Source organism: Mauremys mutica, chromosome 1 (genome assembly GCF_020497125.1).
Source record: "Mauremys mutica isolate MM-2020 ecotype Southern chromosome 1, ASM2049712v1, whole genome shotgun sequence".
Lineage (NCBI taxonomy): Eukaryota > Metazoa > Chordata > Testudines > Geoemydidae > Mauremys > Mauremys mutica.
Genome location: NC_059072.1, coordinates 356,972,292 through 356,993,140, shown reverse-complemented (window position 1 = coordinate 356,993,140; position 20,849 = coordinate 356,972,292). Strand labels below are relative to the sequence as shown.

The following is a 20,849-nucleotide window of genomic DNA, read 5'->3' as shown; positions in this document are numbered from 1 at the left end:
TATCCAGGAGTTGGGGGACAGGCTCTGGGGTTACAGCTGAGGTCCCAAAGAGGCAGTGCCTCTCTTGGACTATAGGAAATCTCGCTGTGGAAAACAGGGTGGAAGGGAAAGATAAAAGGGACTAGGTGACAGGGGACCTACCATAACCACCCGGCTTGCAGGGTGTGTGTGTGTGTGTGTGATGTGTGCCCTGGAAATACCACAAATCATTCAGATTCCTGTTTGCAATGAGGCCTTTGGGGCAAGTTTCCTCATCTCGCTGTGCCTCAGTTTCCCTATCCGTAACACGGGGCTACGCCTGTGACTCCATCTTTGTCAAGTGCTTTGAGATCCATCGATGAAACAGTGCAACACTTTGCTATTAGTCCCGTGGGACAGACAGAAAACCAAAGACACAGAGGCTTGTCTGGGAGACTGTGGGGTTGTGGATTGACTCTCCTTAGGAGCCCCCACAACCCCTCTCATCGACAGCTGTGAGTCGTGGCCTGCCCAGGAGGTGGTTGTGCCCTCCGGGACAGTGCAGCCCACAGAGCGCAGCAGTGAGAGGTACAGGGCCAGATTCTGACATGGTGTAAACCGATGGGACAGCAGTGGAGTTGCACTGAGACCCCAGCTGAGGATCGGGCCCAAACCGTTTGCCCGGGGCCGGGGGAGGGATTTGGCTACGGAATAAGTTTGCCAAGGAAAGGAGATGAATCCAGCATCTGGCTACTGCTGGGCACGAAGAGCCTCCTCCTTGCTCCCGTCGTGCCCAGGAAGAGAAAGGAGCAGACGCCTCCAGGAGCCCTGCTGGGAATTTTGCCAGGCAGATGCAATTCCCCTGGGAAGCACTTAGACACCAGGGCAAAGGATGCCGTAGAAACCCCAAAGATAGATACGTAAGACAGTGGCTTCGTGACCTCGGGCAAAGCCTCTAATCTCCCTGTTCCAGGTTTTACCCTAGGGACCCCCGACCTCCTGAGGGGCTGGCAGGCCATTAGCCCAGTTCTTTGAAATGCCAAAGCACCGTGAGTAGGATCTGCCCCCGCAGCGTGGTGCAAACCGGACGGACCATCGACATTCAGCAGCTGGGACAGCAACGTCTGCTGCCTGCACTCTGCCTGCAGCTCTTTGGCCCTCCACCCCGGGCAGTGGCGCACCATATGCCCGGTGCCCTTTCCCCAGGGCGTCCCTGGAAATGGCCGAGGTGCCCCTAGAGAAGAGGAACCTTTTCAGGGTGCCCGCAGCAAAACGCCAGGGGGGCTCAGCCCAGCGTCGCTGCCCCTGGCCCTCTCCGGCGAAGGGGCAGCGCCACGGCCTGCACAGACGGGGCCAGTAACCCGAGCCGGGCTCCTGCAGTGTCTTAGGTAACGCGATCAATAATTGAGCGGGTAGCGAGGCTGAGGGAGGGCTGCTGGTCTCTCGCTGCCAGCGGTGCCCGGGCGAGCGCCGAAAGGCTCCGCAGAGCAGCCTTGGCTGCAGGCTGGCAAGGAACGGACAGGTAGGCGCTCGTCTCATCTCAGGGGGGGACAGGAGCAGCCCCAGCAGGAAGATACAGCGGCAGCCAGAGCCGACGAAAGGTGGGGAGAAGCCAAATTACCGGGGCCCGGCGGTCTGGAAGGGGGCCCGGGGCCCGGCTTCGTCGGCCCTGTTTAGCCAGTCCGCCCTTGCTGGGGGGCCCGAACCCGCTCTCAGCAGCCCTGGCGGCAGCAGATACTGGGGCAAGGCCCTCAGACCAGCTCTGGGGCAGGCAGCCCGAGGCTGGCTGAGGGGAATCCAAGAGGCGGCGTTTTCCTCTGGCTACACTTCATGCCCTGGTGTGAGTGGGGCAGGAGAGGGGGGTGTTGGGGGAAGGGCTGCGGCCTTTAGCTCATGGGTAGAGCCTCATGGACTAAGCTCCAGCGGTCCCAGGTTTGATCCCGCCTGCTGCCGACCGGGGTCTGTTGGCGGGACCTGCACCATGGGCTGCAGTGGGGCTTGGCACAGGGACAGCCGGGGCAGCTCAGCACCAGGGGGGCCTCCGACGCTGGAGGAACTCCTGAGGAGCCTGGTCATTGGATTTCCTGATGGAAAGCCAGACTCGTGGGCGGGGGGCTGAGTCTTATCCGTGTGAAGGAGAATCTCAGGGTTGATTTAAACAGCTACCGGCGAGCTCCTGCTCTCAGACGCACCGCGGGCCAGGGAGCCTCTCGGGCCACTCGCTGCTGTAGCCGAGAGCAGACCCCAGGCTGAGCCGTCATCTCGCCCTTTCCTGCAGAGAGCCAGGCAACCTCTGCAGATGGGTCACACGGGCTGAAATCTGCTCCCCGTCCCCTCACGCCTGGGAAATCCAGGCCCCAAGTTTTGGGGAAGCTCCCGTCGCTGTAGGGCCGGTGTTATCTGGGTGTAGGGCGGCAGGGAGCTTCCCACCACCAGCGAGCCAGCTCCTCTGCTGAGCAGCCAGCCTGACCTGGCCTCCCTGAGGGGCCGCTCACCAGCGCCAGAGGCAGCACGGCTAGAGCGTGGAGCAAGGGCCTGAGCCCAGCGCTGAGGCTGGTAACAGTAACTGCTGGCATCAGTGGCTCCCGACTCTGCTGTAAGGGAGACGATGCAACGTGAGCCTCTGAGCTGGGGCCTTCAAACGGGCGCCCAGAGAGAGGCTTTGAAATCCCGAGGGGGCCAAGCACCTCCAGCTTCTCTCGGCTTTGGTGGGAACTACGGGGTGACCAGCCCCTAAGAAACCTCAGGGCTTTTGTGCCTCATTGCAGATGCACAAGTTTGGAGACTGTGGCTGTAATGGCCCTGTGCCTCAGTTTCCCCATCTGCAACATGGTGGGGGGGCGGTTGCACCTACAAGAGAGGAGTACAGTTACTGTAATATGTGTAAAGTGCCAGATGAGGCCAAACCAGACTCTTCCTGGGCTGGGAACCTAACCGCCCCCACAATTTATTCTGGCTGCTTGTCCCTTGTGAAACGTCTCCACATGTTGACAGCTCTGCTCAGACGCTGACAGGAAGCAGCTGGGCTCTGCGTCTGCCGCAGGAGGCAGCGGCAGGAGGGAATGGGACGTAAAAATCCCCACCCCACCCCCGTTAGCTAGGTTATGCCTCAGCTGTATTCTGGTAGATCTCACAAGCTTTTCCAATGCTTTAGGAAGATACAATTCCCATCCCGGTGAGCTCACAAGCAGCAAGTGAAGGGTATGAAATCGCTGGTAGTAGTAGGCTGTTATCCTCTGATGAGGGCCAGCTGCTCAAGGAGGATGGATCCATGCTCTGGCCCCCTCACCCACCCTTTGGTCTCTAGGTCTGTGGGGCTCCCACCCACTCTCTGCCCTGCGCTGCTGCTGAGATGGTCTCCCCAGCCATTGCTCTGGCCTTCATCCCCTTCCTGGTCACCTTGATCATCCGCTACCGGCACTACTTCCTGCTCTTCTACCGGGCGGTGCTGGTGCGCCGGCTGCAGGACTGCCTGACGGGCATCTCCAGGGAGGAGCGGGCCTTCCAGTACGTCCTCACACACGCCATCCCCGGCGACCCCCACCACATCCTTGAGACCTTCGACCAGTGGTGCTACCACTGCGAGTACCTCAGCAACGTGGGGCCTCACAAAGGTAAGGACTCACCCAGCCCGGAGGGGGCGGAGCCCTGAAATGCAGCCACCTCTGGGGCGGAACCCAGTAGTGGTTCAACAGCACACAGCAACATCACATGACCATTTGAGACCGGAAGAGAGGGGGAAATAGCAAATCCACTGGCAATGTAGGGAGGTGTAAAAAGTACTGTAATTACCCCAGATGGAATTTGGCCAGGACACAGGAGTTCAGTCCCATTCTATTCAGCACGCTCCCTGCTGAATCATATACTGTGGTGACAACAGCAGGGCTTCTGCCCCAGCACCAGCCTGGCCTTCTTACTACATTCCTGTGCTGCCCAGCATGATTGCTCAGAACTTCAACACGGCACAGAATGCAGCTCCTTCTGCTCCAACCTCTGCCAAGTGAGAATCCCCATTAACAGCTGTGCAGTATAGGGCTTATGACACACAGGAGAGCAGACCTGACTCTAACTAGAACAGGGCAGTGGTGCACACTAGCTAGCTCATCATGGTGTCTTTGTGCTAGGATTCTCCCTTTGAACTGGGTGGGCAGGACAGACCTGTGCAGGGGATTAACATTTAGCACCCAGACGCTGTCATTCTCTTTAGCCCGGCCTCAGACCCCACCCTGGCAGAGCCAGAATTAATGCATGTTCTGAGCTTTCTTTGGATGTCGGTCGAGCGTGCCAGGCCAGCGGAGGGATTCTTCCCTCTATATAGATCTGGCTCTAGAATTGCTGCTGCGGGAGCTGACCAACCTTTCCCCTCCAAAGCTTCTAGAGAGCGAGCTCTGTTAGCCAGGAGCATGCTGCCTAGTGCTCAAACCAGCTGCTGTAGCTAAGCCAGACTGGGGGTTTGAATCCTCACTAGAAGGCTCCATGGGGAAGAGTTTTGCAGCAGAAGCCCCCATGCTGGGGGAAGAACAGACTCCTGGCCTCTCAATGGGACAGGATGAAAGTCTCATATAGACACAATCATGAATGAAAGCTCCCATGTGGGAAACTGGGATTAGAACCGTGCTCCTTTAGCTCCCAAGCCCTGGGCAGCCACCCTGGAGCTACAGGGGAGCTCCTTTAGGCCCTCCCTTTGTCCTCTCGGCAGGCCTGGGCAGGAGAGCCGAGCCCAGCCCTAGCCCCAGCCCCACACAGCCAGGATGTTACAGTGAGCAGGCCAGCAGGGAGAGTTTCTGGTGAGGAGGCTGAGTCTGACTTCCAGGGAGCCTTCCTGCTACAGCCCCCAGCCCCCCAAAAATGAGCCAGCCCAGGGCTGCGGGTGCCTGAAGTAGCCAGCTCGGGCAGGGTCCCTGGTCCTGGCAGTGCCTGGCTCCCACAGAGGGAGCAGGATGGTGAAGCCGGCCTGGCCAAGCCTGCCTCCCGCTCAGCCGCGCTCACTGTGGGAGGGTCCCCTGGTTTATACCAGGAGCTGCAGGCAGAGTTTTAAGTTTCCAGCCTGCTGAGCCTGGGGGGACAGAGCAGCCCCAGGCTGCTGCCAGGAGCAGCCGCTCTGGGTGGGAGGTGCTGATGCCAGGGACGTGCCAGGAAACAAATACACCTGCTCTGGCCCAGCGCTGATTCACTATGGCCAGCCTAGACCCCGGCTTTCCTCAGGGGACCGGAGAGCAGCAGCGCTCGCCTCTATCAGGACAGCCCGTGTCCCAGGGGGTCCCATCCACAGCTGCCAGGCCAGGCTTCAGGGAGGAGCCCTGCCAGGAAACTAAACAGCCCAGGCTGCGTCAGAGCCCTGGGGGCCAGTGAGAACCACAGGGTCTCTGTGTCCAGCAGCCACAGTGAAGTATCCCCTGTCCCTGCCCCGGACCTGCCGGAACCCTGATCTAGGGGATGAGGGAATTAGCCTCCCCGGCCGTTCAGTCTTCGGCTGCAATGACATATCTGTACAAGATGCATCATAATTATATCATAATCATATTCCTATGGTGAGTATGGGGTGCGGCGTGTCACAGCCGGTACCCCAGGAGTCCCACTTAAACCCCATTTTGAGACTGTGTGTGGTGCCCGAGGTAAATCTCCCCCTACGTGCAGTGCACACTCCCTGCCTTCTGAGACGCCGCAGCCCATCCTTTGCTCAGGCTGATGGCTGGCGCGTTAGGGCAGCGCTCCCAGTATTGCAAAACCCTTTGGCCTTTCACTGCCATGAGCCCACGGCACAGAGTAAAGTGCTCCGTGATTACGGACCCGCCTGCCGGACGTGCTCTGAGAACAGGGCTGTGTCGTCGCGAGGCGCGCGAGCGCGTTTGAGGGTGGGGGGAGAAATTGCCTGCTGTCTATAGGGCCAGCACATCACGTAGTCCCACCCGCAGCTGGGGTGGCGTGTGTGGAGGAGCACAGCTGTGCTTAGCCCAGCGCCTCCCCTTGAACAACACGGGACATCAGCAGTGGGGGCTGCACTCCCTGTTAGCTGGTGGGGAGCCAGGGTAGGGAATCTCTCCTGCAGCATCACCTCCCATTATAGCTTTCCTGGGAGGAATGGGATATGGGTGGGAGGGATGGGGACTATTTATAAGAGCCGCTATGTATATGTCATCATCGCCCCCTGCTGGACAAAAAGAACAAACGTACTTGTGGCACCTTAGGGACTAACAAATTTATTTCAGAGTCTGATCTACTCAAGGAATTGAGCAAAGCCACTTGTAAACGGAGTTCCAGACACAGCCCAGGGTGTAAAAAGTCAAGGACTGGGGGGGAATCATTTAAAGCAGTGAAGAAAACTCAAGAGTTTACCTTATTCTAGCACCTGCCCTTCAAGGAGCGAGTTCAATCCTTGAGGGGGCCACTTAGGGATCTGGGGCAAAAATTGGTCCTGCTAGTGAAGGCAGGGGGCTGGACTCGATGACCTTTCGAGGTCCCTTCCAGTTCTAGGAGATTGGTATATCTCCAATTATTACCTTTTTATTACCTAAATGTTTATTATTATTCAGCACTGACACTGCTGTAGCACGTAAAGGCCCTGTACAAACACTAGCCTCTAACTGCTACCTTCCTTGCAGACAGGGAAACTGAGGCACCAAGCAGGAAAGTAACTTGCCTGAGATCACTGTGGCAGCACTTAGGAGCAGAGCCTAGGAGCTCCAATGCCAAACCCTGCATCCTGACCATAAGGCCATTCTGCCTCCTTAGAAACAGATGGGAGTAATGGGGTGAAGTGGGACTTTTAGGTAGCCTCTCAAAGACGTTGTCCCAAGAACAGGATCTCTGGGAAGAGTCACTCAGATGGTGAGGTTGAGAGCCAGGATGGATAAAAAAGGATGATTATTAAAAAAAAAATAAACCAACAGATTTTATTTTATTTAAATTAGATTTTTTAACATTTAAATTAATCACAAGGTTTATTTTTATTAAATAAACCCATTTAAAATTAAATTTGAAACTGGCAACCTATGTTAAGGCCTAAACTTATTATACTGTATTAGAATCTAATTAAATACGCAAAATACTAAGTAGTGCATGTTTGCTGCCAAGTTTTTAAAAAAGTGAAATTACTGAACTGGTGGAAGTCACCAGACCTTGGACCCAGGATTTGTTGAAGGGCTCAACCAGCTTTTGACACCAGTAGCCTCTTCTACAGCTGCAACGAGAATATTTTCTTCATTTCAGTTTATTCGGCCAGTTCGGTTCAATGACTAGTTCATTCAATGTCCTAAACCAGGTGGGAATTGAAAAAGCAGGAAAGCTTGTATTTCTTTTCCAACCTCTGATTTAAAAACTAGGTATGTGAGACGGTGAGATCGACTAGTTCTAAAATCTCGAAGGAGGTGGTGACCAGAAACAATCAGTTCAGTTCACTAACTCCACATCATACTTCCTTTGTTTAACAAATCAGTTAGTTTTACATAAAAATATGTTTTGATAAACTTTTTTTTCTTATGTCTGCAGCATATGTTAGGTAGTTTTAGTTTAATTTTTTTTTGCACTTTTAATTGAATTTGAATTTCTATTCAAATAGATCTTCACACAAATCACAAGTAAAAAGTTAATCATCTAGTAAGAGGAAATGCATCATTCACAATTTTCTAACACAAAAAAAACTAAAAATGAAGAATCTAAATAAATGCCAGTGAAGCGAAGTCATTGCTTAAGTCAATGGGTACAGCTGTAGCTCAGCCTCTGGGTTGGCAAAAACAAGCACCCCATTTAGTTACAGAGGCTAGATTTATTTCCAGCTCAACATGTTTTAATGGTAACAAACCAGTGAGACGCAATCTTTCAGGAGGAAACGTAACTCAAAAGTACAAATGCAAAACATGATTGAAATTGATTATTTAAATCAAGGTTTCCTCCTTGCCAATTAAAATTGGTGATTTACCTCTCTTTGATTTACATCAGTTCCCCCTGCTAGGAGCCGTGTTACCTGGGGTGTTCAGAACTGGACAGGACAGAGCCCCGGGGAACGGACCTCAGGGGACAATCCTGCCCTGGCCAAGGTTGGAGAGCTCAGATGGCCCCATCAGGCTTTTCCACCTTCTGGGTGGGTTACCTGGGGCTGGAGGGGGCGCGTGTCTCCAGGTGAGCTGACCTGGCGAGGCTCCTTCTGCCCTCTAGGTAAGATCCTGGACCGTCTGATCTATGAGAACACGCCACTCACTGTGCTAGAGCTGGGCACGTACTGTGGTTACGCCACCATCCTCATGGCCCAGTGTCTGCCCATGGGTGCCCGGCTTTACACCGTGGAGATGGACCCACGCAACGCTGCAGTGGCCGAGAAGGTCATCCGCCTGGCGGGCTTCGACGAGGACACTGTGAGTAGCTCCCTCCCCCGGTGCCTTCCATGGCTGGCTCCTAGCTTATTCTGAGCGAGCCTCAGTGAAAAGAGGCTGCCAGGAGAGCGGCTCTGGGGGCAGAACCTGGCAGCTTTTCTGCTCCACCACCGGGGGGCAGCAACCAGCTGAGGCCCCAGCCCGGGGAATCGCAGATGGGTGAACAGAATTCCTTGGCTTGGAATTTGGCCCAGACAGTAGTTAATGCTCAGTCTCATAGCCTCACTTCCCCAGACTGTGCGATCTGAGTGCCAATTGCCTCCGGTCCCGCCGTGGTTTCAACTGGCTGAGCTACTCCTCTCCACTTCCTGTCTCAAACAGCCGAGCAGCGTTCCTGTTGGCTGTTGAACAAGCTGCTGAATTCCACCCCAGAGACAGCTGCATTTTAAAGGGCCGATCCCAGGCTGGTTGGCCCCTCGGTTTGCACCATGCCCGTGAGATCCCGCAGGAGGGCCATGCTGTTCATTGGGGGCCCCCCCCGCTGACCTCCCCACCTCTCCCCAGCACAGGTGGAGCTGATTGTGGGTGCCTCGGAGGAGGTGATCCCACAGCTGAAGGAGAAGCACGGTCTGCTCAAGGCCGACTTTGTCTTCATGGACCACTGGAAGCGCTGCTACCTGCGGGACCTGCAGCTGCTGGAGGCCCACGGCCTGCTGCTCGAGGGAGCCACCATCGTGGCCGACAACGTGATCTTCCCCGGCGCGCCCCACTTCCTGCAGTACGTGAAGACCTGTGGCAAGTACCAGTGCAAGATGCACAGGACCAGCTTGGAGTACTTCCGGGCCATCCCCGATGGCATGGCCGAACTCACCTACACCGGCCTGGACTGAGCTCTCGCGGCCAAGGTGGGGCTGCCAGGCTGGGCCTCGTCCTGCCCTGCCAGGGCTCCAGCCGGTGCTGCACCAGAGCTGAGGGGTGTCTGGGCTTGGGGGCCATGTAGAGATGTACAAAGGCTGTGGCGGGTGGGTGGGTGGGTGCCCACGTGTGTACAGCCTCGCCATGCTGCCCCAGATCTGCACTGAGCCTGTCTCTGCTCCGTGTGTATAGGGAGAGATAGGGGCCAGAGGCTGTTCTCATTTCCACTGGCGTGAATCCAGAGTGACTCCAGAGTACTCTGCGTTTACACCAGCGGCTGTGAGAGGAGAATCAGGTCCACGCAAGCGGCACTGTTTGTGAAGGAACGTGAGTCTCCCTCCTGGGTCTGGTGCACTGTTTGAATGAGCGGCGCACGCGTGCACACCCCCAGGCTGCAGCCACCACTCAAAGGTTTTGTTTGCTCCGCTCCTTTCACCCTGCTCCCATTGCTCCTGTCTTCATGCCTTCTCCTACACCTGGGACCCCCGGCCTAGCCCTTCCCCCACGGGCATTAGGCCCCTCCCACCCCTTGAGATTTAAAGGGCAAGAAGAAAGCAGCCCCGTCATCCCGGCCCTTCCTCTGGGCCTCCTGTTGTGTCCTGGGGCAGGGCCTTTGTCTTTCCAGGGTTCCTGTGCAGTGCTGGGCTCACCCTCAGCGCACAGCAAAGCAGCCTGCAGGGGGCGTCCACCCTAGGAAGCAAGCCCTTTCCCCCTAATGACGCCAAGCTTTCCTGCTCTGCCCCCCATGCCGGTTACTACAAGGGGGACAGCCGTTGTTACCCAGGGCCAGCTGAACTCTCTGGCTCAGCTGGGATCGGGAGATGGGTCTGAGCACAGAGCATGGACTAGTGACTGGCTGGTTCTCCTGAGTGTAATCAGCTGGCTTCCCTGAGCCAAGCAGGCTTGAGCGCGTACCACCCGGGCCAGCAGAGAGGGTGGCAGGAAGCCAGGGCTCTGTTCCTGGCTCACTGGGCGAGTCATTTCACTTCTCTGTGCTAAAAGGTTCCTGAACCCCATTTACAAAAATCAGACAGTAAAGCCAGAGGGACACATCTCCTCTCTCAGGCTTCAAAAGTCCAGACACAATATTTAAATAAATCTCAAAAGTATCACCCTGTAACCTTAACTCTGACCCTAGGAGATGGTGATACAAGGCAGAGTTTAGAGTGAGATATGGACTGATCTATCGTAGAGGGAAGGTGCTAAGCTCCTACAGTGAGGAAGGATGGTCCAGGGGTTAGGGTGCTAACTTGGGACTTAAAGCTGAATTCAATTTCCTGCTCTACCACAGACTTGCTTGGGTAGGTCCCACTTTCCCCATGCCTCAGTTCCCCTTCTGTACAATGGGGATCACTGCACTGCTGTGCCTAGGGGGTGTGAGGAGAAATCCATTGTGGCTCGTGATGAGCTCAGATACTATCGTATCTTACAGATAACAAGACAGAAAATATCATGTTGCCTCTATATAAATCCATGGTATGCCCACACCTTGAATACTGTGTGCAGATGTGGCCGCCCCATCTCAGAAAAGAAATATTGGACTTGGAAAAGGTTCAGAAAAGGGCAACACAAATTGTTAGGATGAGAATGGCTGCTTTATGAGGAGAGATTAATAAGACTGGGACTTAAGTAAATCAGGAAGTGTTATTTACTCCTTCTCATAACACAAGAACTAGGGGCCATCAAATGAAATTAATAGGCAGCAGGTTTAAAACAAACAAAAGGCAGTATTTCTTCACAAAAACACACAACCTGTGGAACTCTTTGCCAGAGGATGTTGTGAAGGCCAAGACTATAACAGGGCTAAAAAAAGAACTAGATAAATTCATGGAGGACAGGTCCATCGATGGCTATTAGCCAAGATGGGCAGGGATGGTGTCTCTAGCCTCTGTTTGCCAGAAGCTGGGAATGGGCGACAGGGGATGGATCACTTGATGATTACCTGTTCTGTTCATTCTCTCTGGGGCACCAGGCATTGGACACTGTCGGAAGACAGGATACTGGGCTAGATGGACCTTTGGTCTGACCCACTAAGGCCCTTCGTAAGTTCTTAACTTGGGGCAGATAAGTACCTAACCCACTGCACTGCCACTGAAAGCCCTTTGAAGTGTTTGGCTAAGTGCTAGGCATTTTCTGCACACTGTAGTGAGCCTTATGAGATAGGACCAACCCAGCCCCACATCCATCCACCCCCCAACTTTGGGTCTGGACCCAAACTTGGTGTCTCGCCCCACCCTCTCTAATGGATGGAGCCAAACACCCGCCTTTGGGGCCTCGCAGATCCCAAAGTGAGCTTTATTACTGGGGCCCATTGGGACAGGCACGACAGGTGAATCTTAAGTGGTTAAAGGGATAGCAAAAGAACAAAGCAGATTACCGTAGGAACTAAACAAAAGCCCCCGACTGAGCTTCACACACTAGACAGGTAGGATACAAATGAACAACTTCTCACCCTCAGTGATAAATGGGCTGGCAGGTTCTTAAGGCACAAGTAGCCTCGGCTTTCCCAGGTTTTCTTAGCCTGGGACCATCACTTCTCCCAGATCAGTCCTTGCTCCTCAGGTGTTTTCAGCTGTGTTGTTGTAGGGAGAGTGAGGACCCCTCACGCTGTCATTGTCCCTCTTTTATATCTTCCCCTCACTTACTGGAAAGCTTTTTTGCTGTGACCCGGGACAAAGAGTTCCCATTGTGTAGCGCTATCTGACCCGGGACAAACCGGTTCCCATTGCGTAGAGCTATCTGACCCGGGACAAACCGGTTCCCATTGCGTAGAGCTTTCTGACCCGGGACAAACAGTTACCACTGCGTAGAGCTTGCTGACCCGGGTCAAACAGGTTTCCACTGTGTAGAGCTATCTGACCCGGGACAAAGAGGTTCCCCGTGTGTAGCGCTATCTCTGAGAGGTTTCTATTGCACACAGTTCCTGGGGTCATCCTCGTGCTTTTAGTGCATTTCCTCAATAAGCCACTAACATTGTTTGGCCTCATCCAACATAGCCCATTTGAAATACAGAGACATGGTCAACATTCCCAGCTTCAGATCCAACGACACACGCACACAAATCGGATAAACACATTCAGTAAATCGTAACCTTCCACTGATACCTTACAAGACCCACCTTGCATGAAGTATCGTTTAGTTATACCATATTCGCATCATAACCATATTTCTATGAACGTCACACCCATATCTACACGACTCGTGCACTGTGCTCCTGCCTAACGGCAAGCAGGGACCTACCTCAGGGCATCCTGACTGCACAGGCTGCTGACCAGATGTGGCCGTGTGAGCCAACCCATGAGAAACATGTTGGTTCCGTCTGTTATTTGGACTGTAACAAAGCCAGCGACAGGCCACTTATTGCTGAGCTAAACTGCCTGGCCGCCGGGGACTTCCTGGGCCCAGCGCGATAGAACTGACGTTACAGTGGGTTTCTAAAGCGCTCTCTGATGTGTCACTCTGGGAATTAAATGACGGGTGAGCATCCCGGTTACTCTCCATTGGGTGAAATGAGAACGGCTCCCCGGGCCACCGGCTCTATGCTAAGGCGACACCCCTTTATATGAAGTGACAGAGACTATCTCTTACTAAATATACATACAGCACCCTGCACACTGGGGCCTTAATCCTGTGTGAACTTCTAGGTGCTACTGTAATACTACTAATAAAAAACCTCAAAGAATTGTTTTGAAGTGGTATTTATTGGAAAACCCCCACATTTCTGTGAGAGCCAGAGACGCACGAAGCCAGTCCCGGCTGCTCTGTCCCACCCCGGCCGTCCCGTGATCCCATGCAGAGCTGTACGTTAACAGCAGCTGCCCTGGCACAGGTAACATGGGCAGGCACTGAGACCGAAAGCTTCTCTCCACCGTTGTGGGGCCTGAGGCTGAGCCAGATTCTGTTCCATGCACCATTCACAAAATAGTCACGAGACAGACAGCAGTGGGGACACTTCCCTAACCAAGGCTTCCAAGTGCCGCTGTCCATCAGACCCTGTGCTGACGAGCCGTCCCATCTGATGCCCGTAGGCAATGCCAAGCCAGAAGGGAGAGTTCTCCTACCCTCCTTCAGCTCCAGCGGACGCCAGCAGCCTTTAACCTGGTCAAGATGCAGCCGGGTCAGATCATCCACTGGTCTTGGTCTTGTTCAGCTCCTTCCATGTCCACCTTGGGCAAATGACACAGGAAGGATAGTCCTTCAGCTTTCCCGAGCCCATTCCCAGCGGACAGCCCACAGTGAGAGTGGCCCTTGGAAGGGACGCGTTGTGGGAGGGAGAGACGGGAAATGGGAGGCAGGACTCCTGGGTTCTATTCTCAACTCCGCTGCTAAGTGACCTGGGACAAACCAGCATCTTTGTGCCTCTGTCTGTCAGACTGGGGGCATGGCTACACTTGCAGATTTAGAGTGCTTCGGAGACCGCGGTAGGGAAAGCGCTGCAGTCTGTCCACACTGACAGCTGACAGCGCACTGGCGTGGCCACATTAGCAGCTCTTGCAACGGCCAGAGAGCAGTGCATTGTGGTAGCTATCCCAGCATGCAAGTGCTAGAACGTGCTTTTCAAATGAGTGGGGTGGGGTGGGGTGTGACAGGGAGTGTGTTGTGTGTATGTGGGGGGAGAGAGTGGGTTTTGGGGGGGCTGAGAGCATGTCAGCATGCTGACTTGGAAGTTCAGAGAGCAGCAGACCCCGCCCCCCCCCCACACACACACACAGAGCATTCTACAGTAATGTTTGCTTTGTCTCGGAGCAGATAAGCAGCCAGCTGTCAGCAGCCAGCTGTCAGAAACGGAGCTTTCAAAGGGCATATCCAAAGCAATGACAAGAGTGGCCACTTGACTTAAGGGGATTACGGGACATTTCCGGAGGCCGATCAGAGCACAGTAATGCAACACCTTGTTCACACTGAGGCCCGGGCGTTTCAGCCAATGCGCAACAAGTGTTAATCTTCTCGCTGAGGTGGAGTACCAGCAGCGCTGTAGCCCTGGAGTCAGAGCGCTCTACGTGCCTTGCCAGTGTGGATGGGGAGTGAGCTAGAGCGCCCGGGGCTCCTTTAATGCGCTCTAACTCGCAAGTGTAGCCAAGCCCTGGGACAGGGATATTCCCCAGCTCCCGGGGGGTGACAGGAAAAGTCACTGAGACGGCTCGGCATTGCTACCAGTCTCCGGAAATAATACCATTCCCTGGAGCTCTCCCGGCTCCCGACAGGGCTCCTGCAGCAAGGGGGAGGGCTTTGCCAGCAGGGCTGAGAAAGTGAGAGAAGGCTGCCTGGAGACCCCTGCGATGAGGGGTCCTGTGAGGCGCTGGGGAGGGATCTGTGCAGGTTGTTTCATCAGCCCGGTGTCAGGAACAGAGACTGGAGCTGGGGTTGGATGATCAGGCAGGCTCGTTCCCACATGGGGTTCAGGGGTGCTAGGGAAACTCCCAGATTGACCTGTCCTGCTCCCCTGCCTGGGTATCGCTGCTTTCCGTGCTGGGGGATGGACGTAGCTGGGTGGTGTGGCTCTCCCCAGCCACCTCTCTGCGTGTCCCCCCCACGCACCGGGATCTGTGGACGCCAGAGCGGCTCAGCTGCTGAGGTTCACCAGGCCCCACCCCAACGTACCTCATTGATCTCCCCATCGTCTGGGGACTCGTTATAATCGTTCATCTCGTCCATGTCCTGCATGTCCTCGTCGTCCTCGGAATCCTCTTCACTGTCTTCATCGTCTTCGTCATCCTCCTCTTCCTCCTCATCGTAATGCTGCAGACGCCAGGGTAACCCACAGCCGTCAGCCCCCTGCAGCACCGCTCCCCGGCCGGCCCTCACGCCCCATTCCCCCGGCTCTGCAGCTCTTGCCTCCCGCGGCCGGGCTTTCCCTCCCCCAATCCTAGGAATCAACCCGCCCTCTGGCCCAGAACCCCCTGCACCAGCACTCAGTGCCCTCAGCTCCCACAGCACTCTCCCTCCTCTCCGCAGCCCTTCCGGCTCGCCCACCCACATGCTGGGCCCACCGATCTCCCATAGCCTGTAGTTCGGTTCCGCACCCAGGGTGGTGAGCTGGTAAGGCGGGGGTGGGAGACACTCCCTCCCCACTCAGCATCAGACCCATGGAGGAACCGCAGGAACAGAGGAAAGTCGCCGAGTACAGCAGATCACTCCCCATTCACCCCGCTTCCTTGCATGGAATCTCTCCCACCTCCCCGCCAGGGTCTCGCTTCATGGAGACCTCCTTTCCAGAGGAGGTGGGTAGTGGGAACAGAGTGAGCCCCTCCACCTAGTGGGCTGAGCACGTGGCCTCCCTGGTGCTCCCAGCCTGAGGGAGGGGAGGAGGGTCTCGTCATTTTCCAGATCACTGGGAGCTTCTAAGGAGCTGAGCTGACCCCCAAGGCGCCCCTGGCAGTCACACGTGAACAGAGTGTTCCAACGCCCTCTAGTGGCAGCTCTAATTACAGTGAGGGCCCCACGGTTTTTTGCAAATAGGAACTGACACAAAATAAAACAGACTCACTTGCAGAGGCGGCTCTTTTCCCAAGGGGCTGGGCCCGGCTCCCTGCTTTGGACATTGCACCCAGGTACACAGGGCTGCAGCGCCACTCACTCAAATTTGACCTGGCCACCCCATTGTCATCACGACGGAGGGGCGGCCGGGCCAAACCTCAGCGGTGCTGACCCTGTGCGCCATGTTGCAACGCTCTGAGGAGGGAACCAGGCCCAGTCACGCAGGACAGGAGGCGCTGCTGTGGGGTGGGCTTGCCGTGCAACCCCCCTGGGTTTCTCCCCACCACGCAAGACCCAATGCCCCGCCCCCTCCGGGCTTCCCACCTCCCCCCAGGGGCAAGACCCAATTCCCCCTGCCTCCCACATGGATAAAATGGAACAACACTAAATTCCCCCTCACCCCACCCCTGCCTGTTGAGCCAGTTAAAAACCCAGCACATTGGACTATTAACCGCACCACCTCCAGATCTGTCTCTTCCCTTCTTAACAACCAGAACCCTACAGCACAGGAAAAGGGCATCAGGATTCTTACCTCGGAGGCAGGTTTTCCTATAGGGACCAAATTATTGTCTTTTTCGGCAATACTCTGCAGCTGGGGGGGGAAACATACAGAGGAAAGTCAGTTTGAAAAAGCTGATCCTATACAACACCTCAGCACAGTACCCTGCAAATCAACTGTCTGAGGGGGATAAAAATCAGCCTTGGTTTTCCCCGGGAAGGTATTGCACAATAAGTCTATAACCTTTCTTTTAAAACATACGGGAGCGGCCATTGGCAGAGGCAGGACACCAGAGTAGATGGAGCAATCGTCTGATCCATTATGCCAGTTGCTAAGGGCTTGGCTACACTGGAGAGTTGCAGCGCTGGTGGAGGCTTTACAGCGCTGCAACTTAGTCACCGTCCACACTTGCAAGGCACATACAGCGCTGCATCTCCCTGGCTGCAGCGCTGGCTGTACTCCTGCTCTGCCTCGGGTATAACTATTGCAGCGCTGGTGATGCAGCGCTGGAGTGCAAGTGTAAACAGTGATTAATCTTACTACGCTGTAATTGGCCTTCAGAAATTTCCCATAATGCTTTTATCTAAAGAACTCTCTTTGTTTTGTTATGATGCCTCTCTTTATGTTGTTGTGAACTCGGGGGGCTCCCGGAGCTGCTTATCTAAAAAACAAACACAGCTCCTGTTTGCTGTGAATGAGGCAGGCAGGGGGATGAATGTCTACAGCTAGTGTTTGCTTGAGGAGAGAAACAGCACGGCGGGGTGGGGAGGGGGAGAAAGGGAGTCCCTCGGAGCAGCTGCTTATCTGGTCTGCAGGCTATTTGCATTTAAGAGTGAATGAGGGGTCGAGGAAATGGTCAGATTTTGCAAGGCAGGGAGCTGACACAGAATTTGCAAGGCAGGCTTTGCAAGGCAGGAAGCTGACACACAGTGTGGGCTCCAAAAATCCACTCTCTCTTTCTCTCCCCCGCTCCCTGTCACACTCCACCCCACCCCCCTCTTTTGAAAAGCACGTTGCAGCCACTTGAACGCTGGGATAGCTGCCCATAATGCACCACTCCCAACAGCGCTGCAAATGTGGCCACACTGCAGCGCTGGTAGCTGTCAGTGTGGTTACACACCAGCGCTTTCCCTACACAGCTGTAACTCCCAGCGCTGCACATCTGCACGTGTAGCCATGGCCTAAGTAATCTGGAGCGCTTGGGTCACGAAATGCCACTGAAATGCAGCCACTTCTGGGTGGCAGCTGCTTAAAAAGTTGCCTTGTGTTATGTGCTTAGGCTAGCAAGTGGAGAAGACTATCCAACTGAAACCACAGGCTGAATTTACGCAGGGTTTCAGAGTAGCAGCCGTGTTAGTCTATATCTGCAAAAAAAACAGGAGTACTTGTGGCACCTTAGATTGAATCTATTTCCCCAAGTTAAGTATCCTCACACCTCTTGTCAACTGTCTGAAATGGGCCATCATGGTTATCACTACAAAAGCTTTTTTCTCCTGCTGATAATAGTTCATCTTAATTAATTAGCCATACCAACTCTAAGAGGCTATTTCCACCTTTTCATGTTCTGTATGTACAGATATCTTCTTACTATAGGTTCCATTCTATGCATTTGATGAAGTGGGCCGTAGCCCACGAAAGCTTATGCTCAAATAAATGTGTTAGTCTCTAAGATGCCACTAGTACTCCTGTTCTTTTTGTGAATTTACTCCTGGGACTCACAAAACAACTCTTATGAAAACTGCCAGGGGGAATCTAATGCCCACAAGTGCCCAAGACCTTGATTTTACATCTCATCCAAACGTGGGCTCTCCCTGCAGCCCAGCTCCCCAGCATCATCAGCTCAGCACTGGGTCACTGACGCCCATCGCTGCAGCACAATCCCAGGCGTTCCTTAGAGGTCTCCCAGCCCTGCTAAGCAGGTTCTCGCCAAGGCAAAGACTGAAGCAAGGTCAGGAGAAGCCACAGAAGGAGGCAGGGCTAGAACCTGGGAACCCCTGACTCTCAGCTCTGCCCACTAACCCGTGCTGCTGGCTGCCCATGAGGGAGAAGGCGTTTTGCTCCAATGCAGCACAAGGAAGGCTGCTCCCCGCTCTCTTCAGGACGGCTCCGTGGGAGGGGGAAGCAGGGCCCCAATGTGGTGCTCGCAGGCACCATGGCGCCCACCGGGGTATCTACGTGCGCCCGCGTACTGTCCAGCGGACGAGCCTCCGCCGAAATGCCGCCGAGAAGCAGCGCCATCCAGGGGTGGCGCTGCCGAAATGCCGCTGATTTTCGGCGGCGACGGCTCTGGATGACACGGCTTGTCGGCGGCATTTCGGCGGAGGCTCGGCCACCGGCCACAGTCCTTGGTGGCTCGTGGCCCAGCGCCCGCCGGACGGAAAGGGTCGGGGACCCCCTGCCGCGTGCGAGCTCCAGCTCTGCAAAGCGGAGCTCGGCCATTGGCGGGGGAATCCCTGTCGGGGGTCCCAGCTGCCCAGGCCTGACGGAGCCCCGGCCAGGGGTCACCGCCGGGCCCCCGCTGCTCACCCAGGCCTGGTGCTGCTGCTCCTGCTGCTGCAGCTCGTTCTCGTCCACGCAGGGCCGGTCCAGGTTGAACCAGAGGGACTCGGTGACGCGCGGGAAGAGCGAGGGGAAGAGCGTGGACATGGCGGGGCGGGGGGGGCGGTGCACGTGGTTTGGGGGGGGTCGCACCCGGGGGGGGCTGCAGGGGTAAGAGGGGGCGGGGTTCCCGGCGGAGAGGGGCGGGGCTTGAGGGGGCGGGGCTCCCGGGTCAGCAGCAGAGTCACGCGTGGGTCACGTGGAGTGGCACGAGGCAGCTCCACTTACCGGACACCAGAGCCGCGCCCTGGCTGCGCCGGGGGGGGGGGCGCTGACCCGGAAGCATATCCTCCTGCGCGCCGGAAGTGACAGTTGGGAGCCGCGTAGCCCCCTCCCCTCACGCATGCGCCGTGCTAGGGAGGCTCGTGTCTGTCGCGAGAAATCACGTCCCCCCACCCGCCTGGGGCACGGCTGTAGCCAGCTGGGGGGCTGGGCGGGGCTGGCCTTAGCCCCGCCCCTCGTCGGGCTATGTCTCTAAACGCGGATCCGCATATGGCGGAAGCTCCTGTCAGGGGGCAGCACCGGCGGCGGCCGGAAGTGGGGCGGCAGGTCCCGCCCCCAGGGGCTGCTGGGGCCGCCGGCTACGTGGCCCTCCCCCCCACCCTGCGCTGCGCGGGACGGGGGCGCGAGGCTGGGTTCAACCCCCGCCGGGGCGCGGCACCACTTAAATTATTATTAATATTGATGTAGAACCGTCTGTAAGGCCCAGCTTGGCAAAGCCCTGGCTGGGGTGATTTAGTTGGGGTTGGTCCTGCTCTGAGCAGGGGGTGGGACTAGATACCCCCTGAGGTCCCGTCCAACCCTGAGATTCTGTGATGATATGATCTGGTGCTCAGCTGCATCAACAAGGGATTCCGTGGAGCCCTGTAGAAGCAGCAAAGAATCCTGTGGCACCTTATAGACTAACAGACATTTTGCAGCATGAGCTTTCGTGGGTGAATACCCACTTCTAGCCCTGGGTATTTTCAAGGTGTATTCGTCATCTCCCCAGAGGCGGCGATAGGGCAGCAATTGGCCAGTGAAAGAGTTACCCAAAGTATTAAAATGCCGTTAATTTCCTTTTGTTCATTAGCCAGCCCCAGCGTAATGTTACGGCTGTCATAAAAAAAAGCCAGAACACTCCGCCGCAGGCCCGCAGCCAAAGCCATTGTGCAATAAATCCCATCAACGTCCTGGGGAGTTCTGACACAGCAATCAGGGGACATTGTAAAAATTGGTCATGGCTGGAATCTGGTGTCTTGTTTGCAGAAGGCGTGGACTGTGTTGAGACCTGGTGTGCTCAGCTGCAAGTGAGCCAGGTGCACCCATGGAGGCATGGTCTCGTGAGCTTGGCAAGGAGCTGTATGCCCTCCCTCCCGGGCGGGTGGTGGAGATCAGTCAGTTAATAAAGTGCTTTTGACAATCCGGGCTAATTATGAATAAATGTCTTGGCTCCTTTGGACAGAAACAGGCCCATTGCTGTCCTTTCAGACTCGGGCAGCCCTTCTGGATTTGCAAGGTTAGGAAGGCACGATGCCTAAGGGGATGGTGTCTTGTCCAGAATGCTCTTTACTCCTCTGAGATGATTGTGGGGTTTGAACGTCCCCCAGTGGACATCTGGGATGAGGCAGGATGGTGCAGTGGTTAGGGCCCCTGTCTCTGGCCTGACACAGCCCTGCTAACTCCTGGGGGATCCCAGGGTATTAGAAAAAGAGCCTGAGACATGAGGCCTGGTGTAAGAGACCCGGTCTGAGGCCCGAGGTTTGAACTAAAGTAGTGGTAAAGCCCGGCTGCTATGAAGCAAAGGTAGTAAGAGTTAGGCTGTGCATAGAGGTCAGGCCCGGTTATAAAACATGCCTGCTTGCAAGTTCACAGAACCTGGCAAGAACAGGCTGGTAGTGCAAAAACACAAACATTCCTGAGAAGTGGCAGGCACAGACCACTTGTGATGCTCTGTACCTCAGGGGAACACCCAGCACCCCCACATTCAGCCTTATAATATGATTGTGTGGTATCCAATGCAGTTTGTCATGTCGGATGTCTTTGGAAGGCTCGTGATGCACTGAGCATGGTTGTTATAGTGATGTTATAGGTTGTAATTTCATGTATATAGT

The 20,849-nt window shown here is 55.4% G+C and overlaps 2 protein-coding genes across 3 annotated transcripts; one reads left to right on the top strand and one right to left on the bottom strand.

The window, feature by feature from the left end:
• Positions 1–3,310: 3,310 nt before the first annotated feature.
• On the top strand, positions 3,311–9,157 carry TOMT (transmembrane O-methyltransferase). Its single transcript, XM_045002171.1, has 3 exons — positions 3,311–3,572; positions 8,113–8,309; positions 8,837–9,157. The coding sequence occupies exons 1-3, from the start codon at positions 3,311–3,313 to the stop codon at positions 9,155–9,157; spliced, it is 780 nt and encodes a 259-aa protein (XP_044858106.1).
• Positions 9,158–12,864: 3,707 nt separating this feature from the next.
• Positions 12,865–19,116, bottom strand: ANAPC15 (anaphase promoting complex subunit 15). 2 transcript variants are annotated; one of them, XM_044985088.1, is made up of 4 exons: positions 18,985–19,116; positions 16,192–16,251; positions 14,784–14,921; positions 12,865–13,348 (listed from the first exon to the last, which is right to left on the bottom strand). In XM_044985088.1, exons 1-4 carry the CDS (start codon positions 19,099–19,101, stop codon positions 13,301–13,303), a joined length of 363 nt encoding a protein of 120 aa, XP_044841023.1. In that variant the 5' UTR covers positions 19,102–19,116; the 3' UTR covers positions 12,865–13,300. The 2 variants fall into 2 exon arrangements, with proteins under 2 accessions (XP_044841023.1, XP_044841016.1); XM_044985081.1 differs by lacking the exon at positions 18,985–19,116 and adding an exon at positions 18,685–18,957.
• Between the last annotated feature and the right edge of the window lie 1,733 nt (positions 19,117–20,849).

What these genes read in the sequence shown, in the direction of transcription:
- TOMT (XM_045002171.1), top strand. Translation starts at nt 3,311, where the DNA reads ATGGTCTCCCCAGCCATTGCTCTGGCCTTCATCCCCTTCCTGGTCACC. An exon ending in CAACGTGGGGCCTCACAAAG is followed by an intron (nt 3,573 to 8,112) that starts GTAAGGACTCAC and finishes TCTGCCCTCTAG; the next exon opens with GTAAGATCCTGGACCGTCTG. An exon ending in CGGGCTTCGACGAGGACACT is followed by an intron (nt 8,310 to 8,836) that starts GTGAGTAGCTCC and finishes TCCCCAGCACAG; the next exon opens with GTGGAGCTGATTGTGGGTGC.
- ANAPC15 (XM_044985081.1), bottom strand. Translation starts at nt 18,804, where the DNA reads ATGTCCACGCTCTTCCCCTCGCTCTTCCCGCGCGTCACCGAGTCCCTC. An exon ending in AGCAGCAGCACCAGGCCTGG is followed by an intron (nt 16,252 to 18,684) that starts GTGAGCAGCGGG and finishes TTCCCCCCCCAG; the next exon opens with CTGCAGAGTATTGCCGAAAA. An exon ending in ACGATGGGGAGATCAATGAG is followed by an intron (nt 13,349 to 14,783) that starts GTACGTTGGGGT and finishes CATTTGCCCAAG; the next exon opens with GTGGACATGGAAGGAGCTGA.